Source organism: Lynx rufus, unplaced genomic scaffold (assembly GCF_022079265.1).
Source record: "Lynx rufus isolate CCGP_SWC_20201006 ecotype Redwood Valley unplaced genomic scaffold, mLynRuf1.p SCAF_5, whole genome shotgun sequence".
Taxonomy (NCBI): domain Eukaryota; kingdom Metazoa; phylum Chordata; class Mammalia; order Carnivora; family Felidae; genus Lynx; species Lynx rufus.
Window position 1 is genome coordinate 27,392,807 of NW_025814867.1, and position 19,467 is coordinate 27,412,273.

Below are 19,467 nucleotides of genomic sequence, written 5' to 3' on the forward strand. Positions count from 1 at the left end.
CGTAACTAACCTGCAATAAAGAACTATGTGTTGCAAGGGCTACCTTTTGCAACATGAACCAATAAATGTTCCTTAAATTGCAGGACTTTCTTCCCTAGACTATTGGGCATGTAGCGTGAAAAGAGAAAAACAGTTCATCGAGAACAAGTGAGCTGTTGGGAGGGAGTGGGTGGACTGGGGGCAGGCCCCTCTGCACCTGCTGCCTCTCGAGAAATGGATCACAGCAAAGGTACCAGCCTCCCCGGCTCCTGAAAAATGCATTGCCCAAGTTCCTGGCTGGGCACCGTGATGCCACTCCAATGGCCCTACTTTCTCTTCTCTTCTCTCCATCCTTTACATTTCCAAACTGGAATCCAAAATGTCTTAAGAGTCCTGTATTGGATACCTATGAATGTCTGTGACCCGAATGTAACCCCACAGGTACCAACTTGCTGCGAACCTGGGCATTAATACGAGACAGCTGCAGTGAGAAGGTTTTAATAATGCAGAGTAAACAAGGCATTAGCAGTGAAATGCGGACACATTGACAGTCACGTTTCGGTGACTCCAAATTCAGTGACAGAGGCGGTTAGTGTTACGGGAGCCGGAGGGGCTTGTTTGCAGTTTGAGTTTTGCAGATGTGGCTCTGTGCTCCCTTCACTACACACACTTGGAGACCTTTTATCCTTGACAGAAGGCGACCATTGGCAGTGAGATAGGAGTGAAGACGTCAGCTTCCAGATTCCAGGGCAGGCTCCATGAAGGTGCCATCCGCTCTGTCCTATGGCTTTGTACTAAACGGCACCCTCTGTCTTCCTATGAATTATGAATGCAAATAAGCGAGGGCTTGCCTTCTAATGAGATGAAAGCAAGATGTGAAAGGTACATCTGAGTGTGCAGAAAATGGATAAGGTCACCTTGAGGTGTTTCGGTGTCCATAACTTAGTGACATTTTTCAGGATATGGTGGATATAGTTTGTAAGAGAGTAGACAGTAGCTTAGTAAAGCAACTCGCAGGAAAGAACGCGGGTAGGTTGTTGCTTGGATCATTCATTTACACATCGCACGCCTGAGTGTTCTAGGCACTGGGTATGAGGCAATGAACAAAAGAGACACAATGCCACCTTCATGGACATCCCACTCAGGGCTGTGTATTTACAGAGTACCCATAGGCTGTCTGTCAGCTCCCAGATGTGTCTTCCATCCTTGAGTTTTGTCTCCCCACAACTCCACATTCACATACCTGGTGTTCCTGGGAGTGGGTTAGGTATCATGTGGACTTCTAATAGACACCCTGAACTAAGCACGTCCCAAAGTGAGCTAATGTACCCCAGCCCCAGTCCAGATCGGCTCCTCCTGAGTCAGCCGTGACTCATGTCCTTTCACTCAAATTCCACATCCAGTCCGGAAGCAAAACCTGCTGACTCAATGTTTAGAATATGATCACCTCTACTTCTACGGCCAGAGCCACCATCACCTCCCCAGTGTATGATTGCAATAGCTTCTAACTGACCTCCCAGTAACCCTCAAATTTGTAACCTAGTCACCCAGGTTACACCCCATACTTCACTCAAAGTAAAAGGCACAGTCTGTTCAAAATGACCTTGCAGCATCCATCATTGCCCATGGAAGAGCCTCTCCTTTCCATCACTGGGAGAATCACTCTCACCCATCCCCCTTCAGTCATATTAGCCTCTTTCCTGTTTCTGGAACACACCAAGCATGTTTCTGCCGTTGAAAGCCTAGAACGCCCCCCTGCCCCAGATACACAAATTATTTTGCTCCCTCTCTACCTTCAAGTCTGTGTTTCTATGTCATCATATTGGGGAGAACTCAGACTACTTATAGAAAATAGCACTTGCTGGCCTGAGAAGACCTGCCCTTTCCCTGCTTTCTTGTCCTCCATAGGTCTTTTCATCATCTGACCTACAACTGTTTATTTGCTTATTCATTTATGGCCTGTTTCCTCCACTAGAATGGAAGCTAGTAGGGCAAAGATTCTGTTTGTATCACTGCTGCATTCCCAGCACCTTGAACAGCGTTTGGCATGGAGCAAATACTGAGCAGATGTTGTGGAATCAATGGATGAGTGAATGCCTGCCAGTGGACAGTCTAGTGATACAGGTAGCCAGCAAGCCAGCATGCATACAGCTGGGGCAATGAGGAAAGGAAGAAGTGGAAATGATGGAGTAAATGGGCTCTGGGGGGAAGGGCGGGGATGCCCACTGAGGGGGGGTGTCAGGTAGAATTTCTAGAATGGACTTTCCAGCTGTGACCTGAAGGACAGAAAAAGCCAGCCCCTCGATGTAAGGGAACAGAGCTGGGAGAGTCTCAGAGAGGAGGAAGGGTATGTAGGAAGGCCCAGGGTCATGAAAGGGCTTGGCAAGTTTGAGAAATTTCATAGCGAGCAAGAAGATCGATGTTAGTTGGAGAGGTCAGGCCAGCAGTAGCTACATCATGAAGGTCTTGTGAGGAGAGCGGATTTTATTTTAAGTGCAAGGCCAATCCAGTGAAGGGCAACTGAAGTAAAGTCTTTTTTTTTTTTTCAAGTTTATTTATTTACTTTGAGAGACAGAGAGCATGAACAGAGAAGGGGCAGAGAGGATCAGAGGATCCCAAGCAGGCTTCATGCCGTCAGTGCAGAGCCCAACATGGGGCTCAGTCCCAAGAACTGTGAGATCGTGACCTGCTCCGAAATCATGAGTCGGACACTTAACTGACTGAGCCACCCAGGCACCCCAGTAAAGTCTTAAAATGAATCGATGGCAGTAGAAATCAGCACAGCAGTAGCAGTGGAAGGTGGGGGTTGGCTGGAAGGAAGCATGAGGGAAATTCTAGGAATGACAGGGGTGTTCTTTATTTTATTTGGGGTGGTGGCTACACGAGTGTATACATTTTCTAAAACTTAGCCAATAGTACACTTGAGATCTGGGCATTTCCCTGCATGCAAATCTTACCTTGATAAAAATAATACATCATCAACAAAGTCATCAAGACAAGAAAAACTACCCTCCCCCCAAAAAAACTACAACAGAATTGTGATATTCATACATATATAATGACACTTGTAAGTCAGCCTGTCTCAAGGCTGCTTCTTCGGCAGTCTGTGGCCCGGGCATGACTTTGCAGCTTCGGGGAGGTCCTGGGTACACTCAAATGAGGTGTCTTAGGGAAAAAGTGAGTCCGGAATGACTGAGCATGAGTGGGCAAAGGGGTTCTGTGTGGTTTAGTTTCACCCTGTGGAATGACTGACAGAGGTGACCAAGAGGTAAAAGAAACCAGCCCCTTCACACCCTCACAGCCGCTGACATAGGGACCCTTGAGTGGGAGGATGTGCCCCAGGGTCTGAGTGAGATGAGGCCCAGCTCCCCTCTGTGGCTGGAGCTGTAAGGGAAGGTTATGGCCACTTTGTACATCCATTTATAGAGCTCTGTTTAGGATCGTTCCCCCAACAGAAATGGTGTCGGGCCTGGCCGCACGCCATGTAGGTATCCATTCCCATTTATCCTGGGCAGCCTTCAGCCCCTGGAGACATAAGACACTTCACAGCTGTGAAAATGTTCATGTCTGTGCTGCTATCTGCTGAGCCGTCTCTGGATATGCCTTGGGGAGTCAGCATAGCCCACCTGCTGGCAGAGGGCTGACGGTGCTAGATGCCGACAGATGGTGGAGTTTTCACCACCACAAGGTGTAGGCGCAGACCAAGAACCCTCTGGGACGTTCTTGAGAATGCCTAAAGATAGATGTACAATTGCTCAGGGCTCCTGGTGCCCAAACTGAGCCCTTGTCTCAAAATACGATCTTCTGACAGCTAGTTGCCTTTCATTCATTCATTTGTTCATTCATTCACTCATTCAGAATTCATTCCAAGAAGGGCACAACATTGTGAACTTGTTTCCATTTTACTGATACAACTGCTAGATCCGATTGATCGATCTATCTATCTTCAGCTTCAAAGAGAACTGTGTAAATTGTTTTCATTTACCTAACTCTGTAACTAACGCCTCTCTTCTTCAACTGCTCAAGTTTCAGACTTGTGTAACACTTCTTTTATTTTTTTTCCAATATATGAAATTTATTGTCAAATTGGTTTCCATACAACACCCAGTGCTCATCCCAAAAGGTGCCCTCCTCAATACCCATCACCCACCCTCCCCTCCCTCCCACCCCCCCCATCAACCCTCAGTTTGTTCTCAGTTTTTAAGAGTATCTTAGGCTTTGGCTCTCTCCCTGTAACACTTCTTTTAAATAAGTGCTTTGTTTCTTTTTAGCCAACTTGCAATTCTTTTTCTCTCACTTAATGAGAGGAAGACATTCATGGTGGTGGGGTGGGGAGTGGCGGAGTGAAGGACACAGCGTCTTTATGTCTCTGCCTTCCTCTCTTTGGGCTCCTTCCTCTGCAGTGTCTTCTTCATCCAGATAAAGGTCAAATGTCCTTAGACTTTGGACAACAAATCTCATGGGACTAGGACTCTCTGTGAGGGGGTTCTTATTGCTTTGTTCCCTCAGGGGAATAAGTGACTATCCACGATAGCTTGAGAAGCAAATTGCTTCAGAAAGAGATTCCTTCAACTGCATTACCCATTGCAACAATTTGACCAGGAAGTTAAGCTGGTTCACTCCAAGATGCTGAGCCATATTGGCTGTGTACCAAAAAAACATTTTTGAGCATTTTGTTTAACAAACACATATTACAATTAATATGTGCCAGGCATGGATCTATGCATTTTACAGATGCTAACATTTAATCCTCCCAACAACCCATTTTACAGATGGGGAAATGGAGGCATGGATAGGTTAAGTAATTTGCTCAAGACACAAGACTGGCAAATGGCAAGGCCATATTTAAACTCAGGCAGGCTTGTTTCAGAGTCCATGCTCTTAACCACTAGGCTGTGCCCCTCTCCCTTGGTCCATTCTGTAGAGCCTCAGCTTTGTGCCAGTGGCCAAAGGATTTTGGATAAATCCTAAGTCCTGCTTCATTCCACCCAGTCTGGCCACTGGGATCAACTCCACTTGAGAGGGATTGGTTTAAGATGAATATGCAATCCATTGTGGCCAAAAAGTGTGAGGATATATTTTCTTGGAGAAGAGGGGGTCTGCGAATGCATGGAAAGTAACATACTCGTGCTCTTTGTTTAAGCCAGTTTATGTAGGTTTTTCGTTAGTTGTAGCTGAAACTGTCCTAGGTAATATAGATGCTAAATTAAGATTATTTTTCTTTTTCTAGCAAGAATATTGGCATAGAAATATGGTGGTGTAGTTATTGGATTATATTTGTCAAAACAGCTTCTTGTCAACTTTCAAGTAAAAGTTTGAATTTCAAGGAACAAAGCAATGCTTGTGATATGCACAGCTGACAGTATCTGGGGCTTTCCTCTAGCACTAATTATGAAAATGTAAGATGCCCTGTAGTTCTGGTTTGATATATACCTTGTAACTATGTTTTGACTACCTTGTCCTGTTATTGAGTATCCATATGCAAATGTTATTAAGAATTTGGTCCATTGCATCTACCAGAGTTATTAGATCCCAACAAAATAATGCTCACAGAAAGTCTTCTTCCTGTAAAGGAAAACTGCTTTTTCTACACCACTGAATTCTTTATGGTTGGGAGATTTTTATGTTTTCCAGGAGTCATACTTCTCTAATTATATCAATAGTAAGTTGACTAGGGAAACAACAGAAGTGGTTGACAATGATAGGGTGTTTTGTTTTGTTTTGTTTTGTTTTGTTTTGTTACAGCCCAAAGAAAGGTTTCAGAACATTAAAAAAGTGTTAACTCAAAGCTAACATTTAAATGAACTTTTGGGGGGGCGCCTGGGTGGCGCAGTCGGTTAAGCGTCCGACTTCAGCCAGGTCACGATCTCACAGTCCGTGAGTTCGAGCCCCGCGTCGGGCTCTGGGCTGATGGCTCAGAGCCTGGAGCCTGTTTCCGATTCTGTGTCTCCCTCTCTCTCTGCCCCTCCCCCGTTCATGCTCTGTCTCTCTCTGTCCCAAAAATAAATTAAAAAAACGTTGAAAAAAAATTAAAATAAATAAATAAATAAATGAACTTTTGGGGACGTCTGGGTGGCTCAATTGGCTAACCATCTGACCTCGGCTCAGGTTATGATCTCACAGTTCATGAGTTTGAGACCCGCGTCGGGCTCTATGCTGACAGCTCAGAGCCTGGAGCCTGCTTTGGATTCTGTGTCTCCTTCTCTCTGCCCCTTCCCTGCTTGCACTCTGTCTCTCTCTCTCTCAAAAATAAATTTAAAAAGTTAAATTAACTTTTAATTTCCAGTGTATGCAAGAGTCAAAATATTAAAGTGTCTGAAACTGAGCACTTCAGTGATTCTTTTGAGTTTTGCCACTCTCTAATTCATCATGAAAATATCTAGTACCATACTTTCCACACCAAAGTTCTGCACGTATTTCTTGAATGAAAATAAGAGTAAAGGGGGAGATTTTGCTACTGTTTTAAACATATATTGTAATGTGTCTAATATATTAATATCTGTGGTTTCAATGTAAGTTCTATGGTTATACGCCACCACCCCACCCCCCCACCCCCCGCATATACATATATATGTTTGGACACACACATCCCACTATCCTAAATGTCAGGAAAGAAAAGGCATCATGTTCTTGCAGCCATGCAGAGAAGGTGAAATGTCTTAGTCTTAGTACTTAAATAGTTCTCCCTCGTGGAGATGACTTTAGAGTTGTGAGCTACATCCACATTGTGGTCAATTAAAACTATAAACTCAGCTACTCTGAAATAGAACACAACAAATATGATGCCATGTGATTCCATGTAAGCACAGTGGGGTTTTGCCCTCCAGAGGATATTTGGAAATGTCTAATGGTGTGTTTAATTGTCACAACCTGGGATGAGGGAGGGTACTAGTAGTGGGTGGAGGACAGGGATACTGCTAAACACCCTAAGTGCACACCAGGGTCCCCCACACAAGGAATTACCAAGCCCAACATGTCAATGGCGCTGTAGTCAGAAAGTCTTGAGTTAGCAAAATAGGTGCTCATGGCATTTCTTCCCAGCTTAAAGTAACATTCACACTAATTGAATAAAAGAGAATTCTCTGAGGCAGATAGACCTTTCTAGAACAATCCTCGTGGCCCGCTCATTACAGAAGTCTACCTCAACTCAATGTCCATAACATTCATGTTGGTTAAAGTTTGCTCTTGAAATTGTGGTCCGTGGACCAGCAGCATCAGCAGCTACTGAGAGCTTGTTAAAATGCATAATCTCAGCCCTACACCAGACCTACTGAATCAGATTCAACATTCTTAACCAGATCCCTGGATGATTCCTACACACAGTGAAATTTGAGAATCATCGGGTAAGAGGACTATGTATCTACTGAATAAAAAAAGAACAGCTAGTTGCTTCCCAGACACTCATTGGCTGCTTTAATGACATTAACTCTGAGAACAGTCAGCCACAAATGTTTGCAGACCTCATCTCCAAAGCTGATAGGCCAAGAGCTCCATTTGCTAAGAATACAAAACAAGAATACAAAACAAAATATCACAAGTGTGAGGTAGAAATTGCCCCATGCAACAGTTTCCTGTTAATTGTTTTCCCATTGCCCCTTTTAGGCTTTTCTCCACAGGTCAGCAATTAAAAGGAGAGTGAGATGGTAGCTAGTTTTACTGTGGTGATCACTTTTTAATGTATATAAATGTTGAATCACTATATTGTACACTTGAAATTAATACAATATTGTATGTCTACTACACTTCAGTTTTTTTCCAATATATGAAATTTATTGTCAAATTGGTTTCCATACAACACCCAGTGCTCATCCCAACAGGTGCCCTCCTCAATACCCATCACCCACCCTCCCCTCCCTCCCACCCCCATCAACCCTCAGTTTGTTCTCAGTTTTTAAGAGTCTCTTATGCTTTGGCTCTCTCCCACTCTAACCTCTTTTTTTTACACTTCAGTTTTAAAAAAGGGGGAGAGTGAGAAATTAATTGAAGCACATTGAATTTTAATACTCAAATTAACACAAGATTTAATACAGGTCTGCCATCACCAAATGTGAGTTACTGATTCTGAAAATACTTTTCTAGTTTCATCCTAAAACTCTTTGGGTAACTGTGACCTATGTTTGTAAAGTTAAAGTATAAAACCCTTTCAGTTAATCTATGCAGACGAAAAAAAGCAAAACTGTGCTCCATCCTTTTTCTAGAAGTGGCTCCAGAATCTAAAGAATCCTGGTTCTAATGTGAAGTGGCAGGATGTAAATAACTACATGCAAATATCTACTAGCTGAAATGCTAGTTCTTGCTAACTGTTTTAAGTAAAGAGATTTGAGGGCAATGGTGGGAAAGTGGCATTATTTTTTAATCTCAAAGAACTAAAGAAATTCTTTAATTGAAAAATTAAAGGCATTAGTAAAGATAACTAAACAATCTTTCCTCCAGTGAAGAGGAGCTTATTATGTATAACAGAAGAGAGGTTCTCGTAGTAGAAAATTTTACTTGAACAAAAAAGTAAGGACAGGAAGCTTGCAGAAGTCCCAGGACTGAATTCGGTAAAGACGCTTGGGGATCCTAGAATGTATGAACTAACACGGGAGGCTCTGTTAATCTATTTGTTCACATGAGGATTTCCCAAAGTATGTTCCTGCAACTTTCACAGAATGAACTAGCTTTCATGGGCAATTAGGTTTAGGAAATACTGTGTTAAACAAGATTTTAAATCTTTACTAGAGAGCTTTTCAGAGCTTTCAAAATGTTCTTGAAAGTTGTGAATCTCCAAGATATCATACACAGTATTTCTGAGACGTATTTTCATAGATTCCTTTTAAAAAGTTCTAGGGGCGCCTGGGTGGCTCAGTCATTCGGGTGTCTGACTTCAGCTCAGGTCATGATCTCATGGTTTGTGAGTTCAAGCCCCACCTAAGGCTCTGTGCTGACAGCTCAGAACCTGGAGCCTGCTTCCGATTCTGTGTCTCCCTCTCTCTCTGCCCATTCCCCACTCATGCTCTGTCTCTGTCTCTGTCTCTCTGTCTAAAATAAATAAACTTTAAATAAAAATTTTAAAGTTCTTTGGCTCATACTTCGGTAAATATCAGCAAATGTTTCGTAACAGTAGCAGTAGGGATGGTTTTGTAGACTGAGTTGATGAGGGATAGTTTTCTTGAGGCCACAATAGATGAATCTGTGACCCAGGGAGTAAAGGTTCCAGTTCCTCAAGGGTCACAGGGTCTGTAGGATGAGTAACATGAGGCTTGCTAGAATGTGTAATTGGGAAGAATAGTGAGCCAGCCCCAGGAAGAACCAACCATGAAATGAGGAAAGCCTGAGAGACTAATGAGCAGAAAGCTAAATTTGGGATGAGCAGTTCTAAACCTGACACTCACATGCTCCATGTGAGGCTTTTATCCCTTAACAGTTACACATCCCACAGTGCCCAGTGGTGTGGACCCTGTGGTGGCAAGGCTGTGGCCCACAGTGGGGTCATCTTTGGAAACCACATGCCTCATTTGGGGACATTCGGAAGGTAGCAACAGGAAGTTTCCCAGAAGGCTCACGAGAAGGATTTCACCAAAGGAAGCTCCAGTTTCGGGACAGCCTGTCAGGTCATATCTGTCTCTGGGGTCAGCTCAGAAGGAGTCAGAAAATAGCCCTATGGTAAGACATCTGAGAGGCGAGAAGAAAAGACAGGTTGAAGCACGAGCTGCACAGTCAGATGGCTCAAAAGGAAGCTCTGCGAATAAAATCCTCCAAAAGAATTCAGTGGGGAAGATGCACTCAAAGTTTGCCCAGGATTGAGAAGCTCTGAATTTAAGTAAAACGTGCAGTGAGGTAGAAACAAGAATATTCTGTCTGTTGTTCTGGTGTGGCTTTTCTTTCATCAACATGTTTGGAAAAGGTTTATGGATTGCTTCCTGTGTGCCCAGCTCTGAGCAGGTATGGTTCTGCACTCATGTAGCTCATGATAATGAACAGAACATTAATTTTCTCTTTGGAAAAGTGAGTCAAAACAAACAGAGCACCGTGATAGGGCTGGCTGTGGTGGTGGAAACATAATTCAGATAGGTGCTCAGAGAACCCCTGAGCATGTGACAGAATGTTGTGACCTCAAGGATGAGAAAGGCAGTCCCTTAAATATGTGACACAAGAGCGTTCTCAGCCAATGAGAAGGGCCCCAAGGTGCAAATGATCTTGATGCATTTGAAGAAAAGAGAGCAATGTGGTCGGTGCATAGTGAACAGGAGGGAAATAGGAAAGAAGTGAGGTTGGAAAGATCAGGAGGAGCTGGATCACACAGAGCATGGAAAAGCCATGATAGGATTTATCCTATGCACAGAGGGCTAGATTTTATTCTGTGCACAGCAACGCAGTAGTTGCTCTTGTGAGGGAAATGGATTGAAGTGAAACCACAGTGGAAGCAAAGGAGTAAGGAAGTTGTTGCATGGTCCAGGCAAGAGGTGATGGTAGCTTGAGCCAGGGTAGCTAGTGTAGTTATTGGATTTTTGTTTACTTTTAATATGTGGCTCTTTCTCCTTTAATAGAAAAAAAAGGGCCTTTGTATTGGTTTCCTGGTTTGGCTTCTGTGACCCTACCAGCCACCTGATTGTGGAGAAAACGTATTGCACGGGAAATAATGGAATTTCCTGCTGAAAGAGGATGGTCTGTTATACTCTGGGACACAAGCTCATCCCTCCTGGCCTCAGTTCATGTGCCCTCTTCCCTTCCATCTATGGAAATGGGTGATATGTCCTCAAACCATGGGCTAAATAAGGCTCATCTGTTCTCCCTGATCTTTGTATACATTTGGCATATAACTAGTATTCAGTAAATGTTTTCTGAATGGGATACAGCTGGGTAATGAAGTGACCTTTTGTGTGTGTGTGTGTGTGTGTGTGTGTGTGTGTGTTTGTACTAACTAATTGTTCACCATGACTAGCTCTAAGGTGAGGAGATCATCTGGATTATTTAGTCAGACAGAACTTGCTGATATTTAAATGAGAATCTGTGCAGTATGATTTTTACAGCCCTGTAAAGATACCACCTGACTTTTTCCTTTGACATGCTTGCTTTCTGCTGCCTAAACTTTTGCTATTAGAAATTCATTCCTCTGATATGAGGTTATATCCCTTATTGAAACACAAATATCCTGAGATAACACATGAGCCTTATCAATTAACTTGGCTTTAAATGGATATACCATATCTTTTCTTGAGGGAAAGCAAATTTTAATGAGAGGAGGATGAAACAAAGTATGAAGTAGCTCATTGTGAAGAAAATGCTCTGCTTGGGATGGATGAGAGTGTGAAGATAAGGGCAAGAGCAGAGAAAAAAGGACCGTTTCTAAATGTTTACAGTCTTTGGCTCAATAATTCTTCTAACCTAAAGAAATAATATTAAACATGGGGCCATGATGTATGTCCAAAGATAGTCACTGCAATATTACTTAAAATAAAGAAAAGCGGAAGTAACCTGGAGGTCCAATGAGGGGGGCATGGGTAAATAAATGTGATATGGCACTAGAGTGCAATATTATGCTGCTATTAAAATTATGTTTCTGAAGAATTTTTAATAGCATGGGATGAAAGTCCAGACAAAACTGCATGGGTGTCTGTGTATTCTGTGTATACTCTACATATGCACTATAACTTCAAATATCTGAAAGATAGATCTGTGTAGAAAACACTGATGAGATATGTGTGTATATTTTTGTGCGTGTTGCATTCATAGCGATGAGTTCTTTGGTGATACTTATTTTCTTTGGATAATTTCCTAGTATTTTCCAGAATAAAAAACAAGTGTAAATTATTAGAGGACATATTATTTTTAATATCTCTTTATAAACACTGTTTAAAAGGAGAGGTGGCCCCAGGTATCATAGCTCTTTCTGGGGCCACTGGCCAGGTGTTGCTGGTTCTCACATACATTACAGATCTGACTTAACCTTTTCAAAACAGCTACCTCCCCCCGCTTCCCCGAGATGTAGTTTCTAATTCACTGGCCAAATTACTGCATCTATTTCTGAAAAAAATAAAATAAAATCTGGGTGTTTGACTGAACTTGAATCTGTGGGACAATTTTTCAGAACTGAATCTTACAAGACGTTCCTCATGCCTGGAAGGCCTGTTCCTGTTAGGGAGGATTTGGTGGTTATGGGAGAAGGAGACTTGAAGAGCATCTAAATTCATCAGCAAAAGAACCGTTGTGTTATTTTCACAGCATATGAAAGTCGGCTTCCTGGCCTTGGCTGAAATGAGTGAAGGCTGGTGGCACTGTAATTTGGCATCTGTCTTGACGTGGTCGCTCTCTTAGGCCACTTAGCTCTGGCAGAGATCAATTTAAATCATGAAACAGTGAGGAAATGCACAAGTTCCAGTCAACAGCAAGGAATTGTTTTTGAGTCTTTGTCATGAATTTACACCCTGGTTCCTTCAGTAATATTGTGAAGCTCCGCTTGGGTTTGGAGCCCTGCCTTCGACTATATGCGTATCGTAGTGACTAAGAAGAATTCAGGCCCTGGAGACACACCACCCTTTCTACCTCTTATTACTTGCATGAACCTAGTCACATTATGGAATCTGTATGTGTGTCAGTTTTCTCAGCTATTAAATGGGGAGAACAATAGCGCCACTTAGCTGAATTTAAATAAATTAATACATGTAAGTTGGTGCAACATTGGCACATATTAAGACCTTAGTAAAAGTTAGTATTCATTCATTCATTCATTCATTCATTCATTCAATTGAATTAGAATTATTTCTGCCCTCGCCACACCCTTGTACAGGATTCCCTATCCTCTGTGTTAGGAAGATATAACTGAAATGTCCCAACCATCTGGATGCTTCCTACAACCTGACTCCGGTTCTTGCTGTTTCTGTTGCTTGCACTCAACTCAAATACTTATTGTGAATCTCCATGTTCTGTGGCAGGCACAGTGATTGGGACTTTTTAATCTTTTATGTCTCTGTCCCTTTCCCGTCCTATCCCATTCTGCCCAACTCTCTTCTTCCACCCATTGACTATTTTCAACAAGCCATATCCTGTTCTAAAGGCTTTTTATTATTTCATTCGCTTTTCATTAGAGCCCTGTGTGAGATACAGGACATTATTCTCCTCACTTTACAAATGAAGGAAAATGAGGTTTGGAGATGTTAACCTACTTGACTAAGGCCATAGAATTAAGAAGTAGTATGCTTTTTCCTCTACTTTCCCAGTAAGGATGAATTTTGAGTGGGAAGAGCCCTGCTGTCCACCTAGAGGTAGACTATGATCTAAAGAGTAGATGCCAGTCTTCTGTTTTACTTACTTGCAAATCATGGAAGCTGGAAGAGACCTGGGCAGGTGAGCATTTAGCATGGGTCATGTTCCCAGGACTGTGCGGGGTGCTGGATAAATAAAAATGTAAAGTACATGATCTGCCATCTCAGTTTATCTAGTATCTCAGTTATCTTTTTACTGTGTAACAAAGTGCTCCAAAAATTAATGGCTTAAAACAGTGATTTATTGGGGCGCCTGGGTGGCTCAGTCGGCTGAGCGTCCAACTTCAGCTCAGGTCATGAGCTCACAGCTCGTGAGTTTGAGCCCCGCGTCGGGCTCTGTGCTGACAGCTCAGAGCCTGGAGCCTGCTTCTGCTTCTGTGTCTCCCTCTCTCTCTCTGCCCCTAACCCATCTGCATTCTGTCTCTGTCTCTCTCAAAAATAAATAAACATTAAAAAAAAAAAACACAGTGATTTATTGTCTCATGACTCTGTGGGTTGCCTAGACTCACTAGAAAGTTCTTCTTTTCCATGTGATATTGTTTGAAGTCACTCACGTGGCTGCATTTGGCCGGAAGCTTGGCCTGGGGACCAAGTTGGCCTCACATATATAGATGCAGAAACTAAGACCTGAGAAGTCAAACTACTTGGCCTAGGCCAGCACACTTAGTAGAGCAGCAAGGCTTAGAACCCGGGCTTGCTGGAGTGGTGTCATCACCTGTGTGTGCCAATGGGTGCTCTGCTTTTCCTCCGACAGAGCATGTCTCTGCCAGTTTCCTCTTTGCCTCAAGGCTGTCCCTGTTAAGTTTGGAGACCACAAGGGTACAGAAGAAGGAAGGGATCTGTTTTTTCTTCTTCTGGATCTCCTGCCTCCCTATTCCTGGGCTGGACACCAAGGTCTTTAGTTAGTGCTTTGGCCTCATTGACCAGGATTGACCAGACATATCTTCTTCATCATTGCCTCTTCTATACATCAGCACATGAAATGATCCTGGGTTTCACCACATTCATAAAAAGTGGTCCAAATCCCACCAGTTGTTATATTATGAAATAACACACTTATGTAATATTTTAGAGTAGTCTATTATACCATAGTACATTTTTCTAAAATTCACAATTACTCCAATATGAAATGTGTTGCTTGTTTTGAAATGGAGCAGATGAGCCATAAATTATTAACTTCCCTCAGTATAGTCACAAATATGAAAATAATTAAGTGATTCCTTTTCCCCAGATCATTATGATGCTGTTGTGGATATTTCTAGCCACTTGGGTAGAGGGCAGATATTTATTTTGTATTAGAGACAATATTTGTTGCCAAATACAGTTCTGGGATCCCTGTAGCCCTCAGGGGGGTATCTGACTCTCACTGAGAGTTAAGGCAAATAAGAAATACAATTCTTAGATTTATGACCCTATGAAGACCATACATTTCCAAAGAAGAGCTGGTAGAGGCACTCACTAGGAAAAAAAATATTCACTTCATTTTTGATGTATTGAATATATGATATAGATTATAAAACCATTTCCCCATTCTAAGTAGCATTTACTTACTATTTTGTTGATTGAATAAGTAATATTTGTTTATTGTAGAAAATTTAGAAAATACTTAAGCACACCAAGAAGAAAATAAAGATCATCCATAATCTTTCCTTATAGTCAAAACCACTGTTAACATTTTCAGTGTATGTTCTTCCCATCAGAGAGATAGAGGAATAGATCTACAGATTGATATGAAGAGACTGAGATACAGATATACATATACATACAGGTGTTTTTCTTGTAAAAAATTGGATCATTCTACATCAAGATAAAAAGCTTTCGCACAGTGGAAGAAACCATCAACAAAATAAAAAGGCAACCTATTGAATGGGAGAAGATATTTCCAAATGATGTATCTGATGAGAGGTTAATATCCAAAATATGTAAAGAAATTATACAACTCAACACTAAAACAACAAACAATCCAAATTAAAAATGGGCAGAGGACCTGAATAGACAGTTTTACAAGAGACATACAAATGGCCAACATGTAAGGATGTTCAACATCACTAATCATCAGAAAAATGCAAATGAAAACCGCAATGAGATACCATTTTATACCTGTGAGAACAGCTAAAATAAAAAATACAAGAAATAACAAGTGTTGTGAGAATGGGGGAAAAAAGGAACCCTCATGCACTGTTGGTGGGAATGCAAACTGGTACAGCCACTGTGGAAAACAGTATGGATGTTACTCAAAAAATTAAAAATACAATTACCAGAAGATTCAGTAATTCCACTACTGACTGTTTACCCAAAGAAAATGAAAACACTAATTTGAAAAGATATATATATGCACCCCTATGTATATTACAGCATTATTTACTATAGCCAAGTTAGGGAAGCAACCTAAGTGTCCATCAATAGATGAATGGATAAAGAAGATGTGGTATGTCTATACAATAAAATATTTGCCATAAAAAATGAAATCTTACCACTTGCAACAACATGGATGGGCCTAGAGGGTGTAATGCCAAGTGAGAAAAAGACCAATACCATATGATTTCACTTATATATGGAATTTAAGAAACAAATGAACAACAAAGAGAAAATGGACCAAAAAAAAAAAAAAACCTGCTCTTAAATACTGAGAAAAAACTGTGGCTGCCACAGGGGAGGTGCTGGGGCAGGGGGGTGGGCAATGAGTGAAACAGATAAAGGAGGTCGAGAGTACACTTACCTTGATGAGCACTGAGTAATGTATGGAAATGTTGAATCATTGTATTGTACACCTGAAACTAATATATATTAGTTATGTATATTAACTAATATACTGTACATTAATTATACTTCAATGAAAAAAATTTTAATGGGATCATATCATCAAATAATTTTGCAACCAGTTTTGTGTGTGTGTGTGTATGTGTGTTCTGTTTTGCCTAAATGTAGCAAGAACATTTTCCTATGTCAGTAAATATTCTTCCGTCATACATGGAAGTAAATCTGTCTTGTTTTGACAGGACAGTGATATTGAAGCACTGGTCAGGTGTTTGGAAAATGTCCTCGGTTGCACCTCTCCAGGTAAGTTGCTTCAGATTCCAAAATGTAGTGATATGTGCTGATTCTAATGGAATATCCAAGGAGTAGAAAAGCTTGGGAGGAATCTTACAGATATTTCAGTCCAGTGTCTTCATTTTATACAGGAGGAAACTGAGGCCAAGAGAAGTTGAAAGTCTGGCACAGGGCCAGGCAACTCAAAATTTCTTAGTGTAAGTGATCCCCAGTCTCCAAGGATGAAATAAATAGTTGAAATTCAGTGATCCATTGTGATCCAACAGTGGCAGTGCATAACAGGCTTTCCAGGTTCCCTGGAAGAGGAACCTGTAACTCTTCCTGTAGAAACAGGTCACACTTAGGCATGCAGCCAAGTGACCATCACTCTGAAGGTCAGTCAGTTATTGGAAGTGATTTGGTCTGAAAAACAAAGCTGAAATTTCTTTAGCATTGTCTGTATGATAAATGGGATTGCTGAGCTTCAAGGATAAAACCCTATTTCTTAGTTTTTCTTCTTTTTCTTGAATCTAAAAAGCCCAGTTTTGGTAACTTCTAGCACTAGATGATAAATTGTCACACCTAATATTGGTAGACTAGCAGAGGCTATACCTATAGGCCCTGGTGAAAAGGGCTGAGATTTTTTTCTTTGAAATTTGATTGTGAGTTTTTATTTTAAAGTTTTAAATTTCATGACCAAAAGTGATCTCTTAAAAGGGAGTGGCAGGAATAAAGATCATGTGTCCAGGAGGCTACGTTGGTTAAGCATCCAACTTTGGCTCAGGTCATGATCTCACAGTTTGTGAGTTCAAGCCCAGCATTGGGAGAGTTTGAACTCTGCTTCAGGTGAGCTCCTGCCCCGCTTTGGGCTCCGCGCTGACCGTATGGAGACTGCATGGGATATTTCTCTTCTCTTTCTCTCTCTCTCTCTCTCTCTCTCTCTCTCTCTCTCTCTCTCTCTCTCCCTCTCTCTCTCTATCTGCCCCTCACTCATTCATACCCCTCTCACTCCCTCTCTCAAAAATAAAGTGTTCAGATGTGCAGGCATTCACCACTGTTTTATTAGAAGCTTTATGCACAGTTTATAGCCTTTTGTAGCTTATTCCACTTCTCTGTGTGAAGTTTCAGTCATAACATAGCTCCTGGATTTTTTTCTCCTGATCATCATGGTATGATCTGTTCAATTGCACATCAGTAACACTTACTAGGTACATTTAGCTCCCAAGTGTGGTTTTAAGACCAGGAAGTCTTTCTTTTGGCTAAGTCACTTTTTTCTCTGGATCTCAGATTCGATCAGAAAGTTTCAAATTGAGTTCCTTGGGGAAGAGTGTGCAAGGCTCTGAGCAGCTAAACAGAACCCATGTCTGCACTGCTCATCTGTGTTTTTCCAGAGTCTGACACAGCGTCTGGTGCAGAGGAGGCCCTTAACAGATATTTTTAAATATTTTGAAGAGAAATGAGATGCATACCCTGCTCCTTTACCAGCTTCAACCAAAATAGTTTCACTCTTATCTGTTTTATATATTAGATTTACACATAAGGTTGTGTCTTGAAAAAGCTAGATTCCACTACAAAAAAAGAAATTAACACTGGATTGGATAGATGATATCTAAATTCCCTTTTAGACTGTATGATTTTATAAAAATGAGCATTAGGAACATGGAACAAAAACATGCATTTATAGAGAACACACTGAGGGTAGATAGAGGGAGGTAGGCAGGGGATGGCCTAGATGGGTGATGGGTACTAAGGAGGGCACTTGTGATGAGCACTGGGTGTTGTATGTAAGTGATGAATCACTAAATTCTGTTCTTGAAACCAGTATTACACTATATGTTAACTAATTGGAGTTTAAATAAAACTTGAAAAAAATTGCATTTATCTCTGCCTAGAGCTCCCCTCAAGTGACAAAAAGGGAATAAAGCTGGTATAAACTTATTGGACAAAGGGAACAGTGAAGATGGGAGCAGGTGGGAGATGTTAGCTCATTTGAGAAGAGAGGAAACAGATGGATATGTGGTAAGCAATTTAGAAGACACAAGGTGAAAGCTAAATGCCTAAGAGTATGCAGGAAAGGAGAGCAGATAAAGGCTATCAGGCTTTGATAGATGATGAGGAAGCATGCTTTTGAAATACTTGTCTGGGGAGGTGCTCACAGCAGGGCCCTCACTGCAGATGAGAATATTATTACTTTCCGAACTCTGGGCTTCCATTATTACATAGAAGCCTTGAAGAAATATCCTTGTGCGGTTTACAGGGGATGAGCCTGTTCGGGTAGCCAGTACCTGTTTTGCTCTAACTACGTTTTTGGGGAGATTCACAGCTACGATAATCACTATAGTGTTCATATATGTCAGAATGTTAACAGGATACGAGGGACAATTTAAACTAAAATATGTCGGAGTATAAGCCTTGTCACTCAGAAATGAAACACACCTCTGTGAATTGAGCTAGGCTTTGCTCACATTCAGCATCAGCCTATGCTTTTGGGAAATGTCCAGTTGCCTGTTGAGCATGTTAAGATGTTTTCAAGAGTTTCTCCCAACCCTCAACAAGAGAAGAGAAACAACAGGTGCAAATGTCCTTTCTGGTTATTTGGACCATGCAAATTTTAACTTTGCGGCCCTGAAAATGTTGTATGCAGTGGTTTACCCCAACCCAACCCCAGATTTAGTTTTATTTCTATATAAAACAGGGGCAGTGGTATTTTCCCTGCCTGTATCAATGGGAAGTAGAGAGAGTGAATGAGCTAGCATTTGTGTACCTTCAAGAGATCCTGAATTTTTTTTTTAAATTTTTTTTCAACGTTTTTTATTTATTTTTGGGACAGAGAGAGACAGAGCATGAACGGGGGAGGGGCAGAGAGAGAGGGAGACACAGCATCGGAAACAGGCTCCAGGCTCCGAGCCATCAGCCCAGAGCCTGACGCGGGGCTCGAACTCCCGGACCTCGAGATCGTGACCTGGCTGAAGTCGGACGCTTAACCGACTGCGCCACCCAGGCGCCCCTAGAGATCCTGAATTTTAAGGTGCCCTTTTGAATTCCAAGTTCAGTATATTAGTATCCTCTATACATGAGGTCATTTTAAAGCCCTTATACCAGTGGTTCTCACACTTGGGCATGCATCAGAATCACTTAGAGGGCTTGTGAAAATGCAGGTCTGGTACATGGCTAACAATTTGTATTTCTGACAAGTTTCCAAGTGATGCTGATG

The 19,467-nt window shown here is 41.7% G+C and overlaps 1 protein-coding gene across 1 annotated transcript in view; it reads left to right on the forward strand.

Annotated features, from left to right (window-relative positions):
* The window catches only part of NEK11 (NIMA related kinase 11), a 261,051-nt gene that overhangs the window by 169,750 nt on the left and 71,834 nt on the right, over positions 1-19,467 (forward strand). Inside the window, exon 13 of the mRNA XM_047099560.1 lies at positions 16,223-16,283. Coding sequence (XP_046955516.1) covers positions 16,223-16,283 — 61 coding nt within the window. The remainder of the gene's footprint in view (positions 1-16,222; positions 16,284-19,467) is intronic.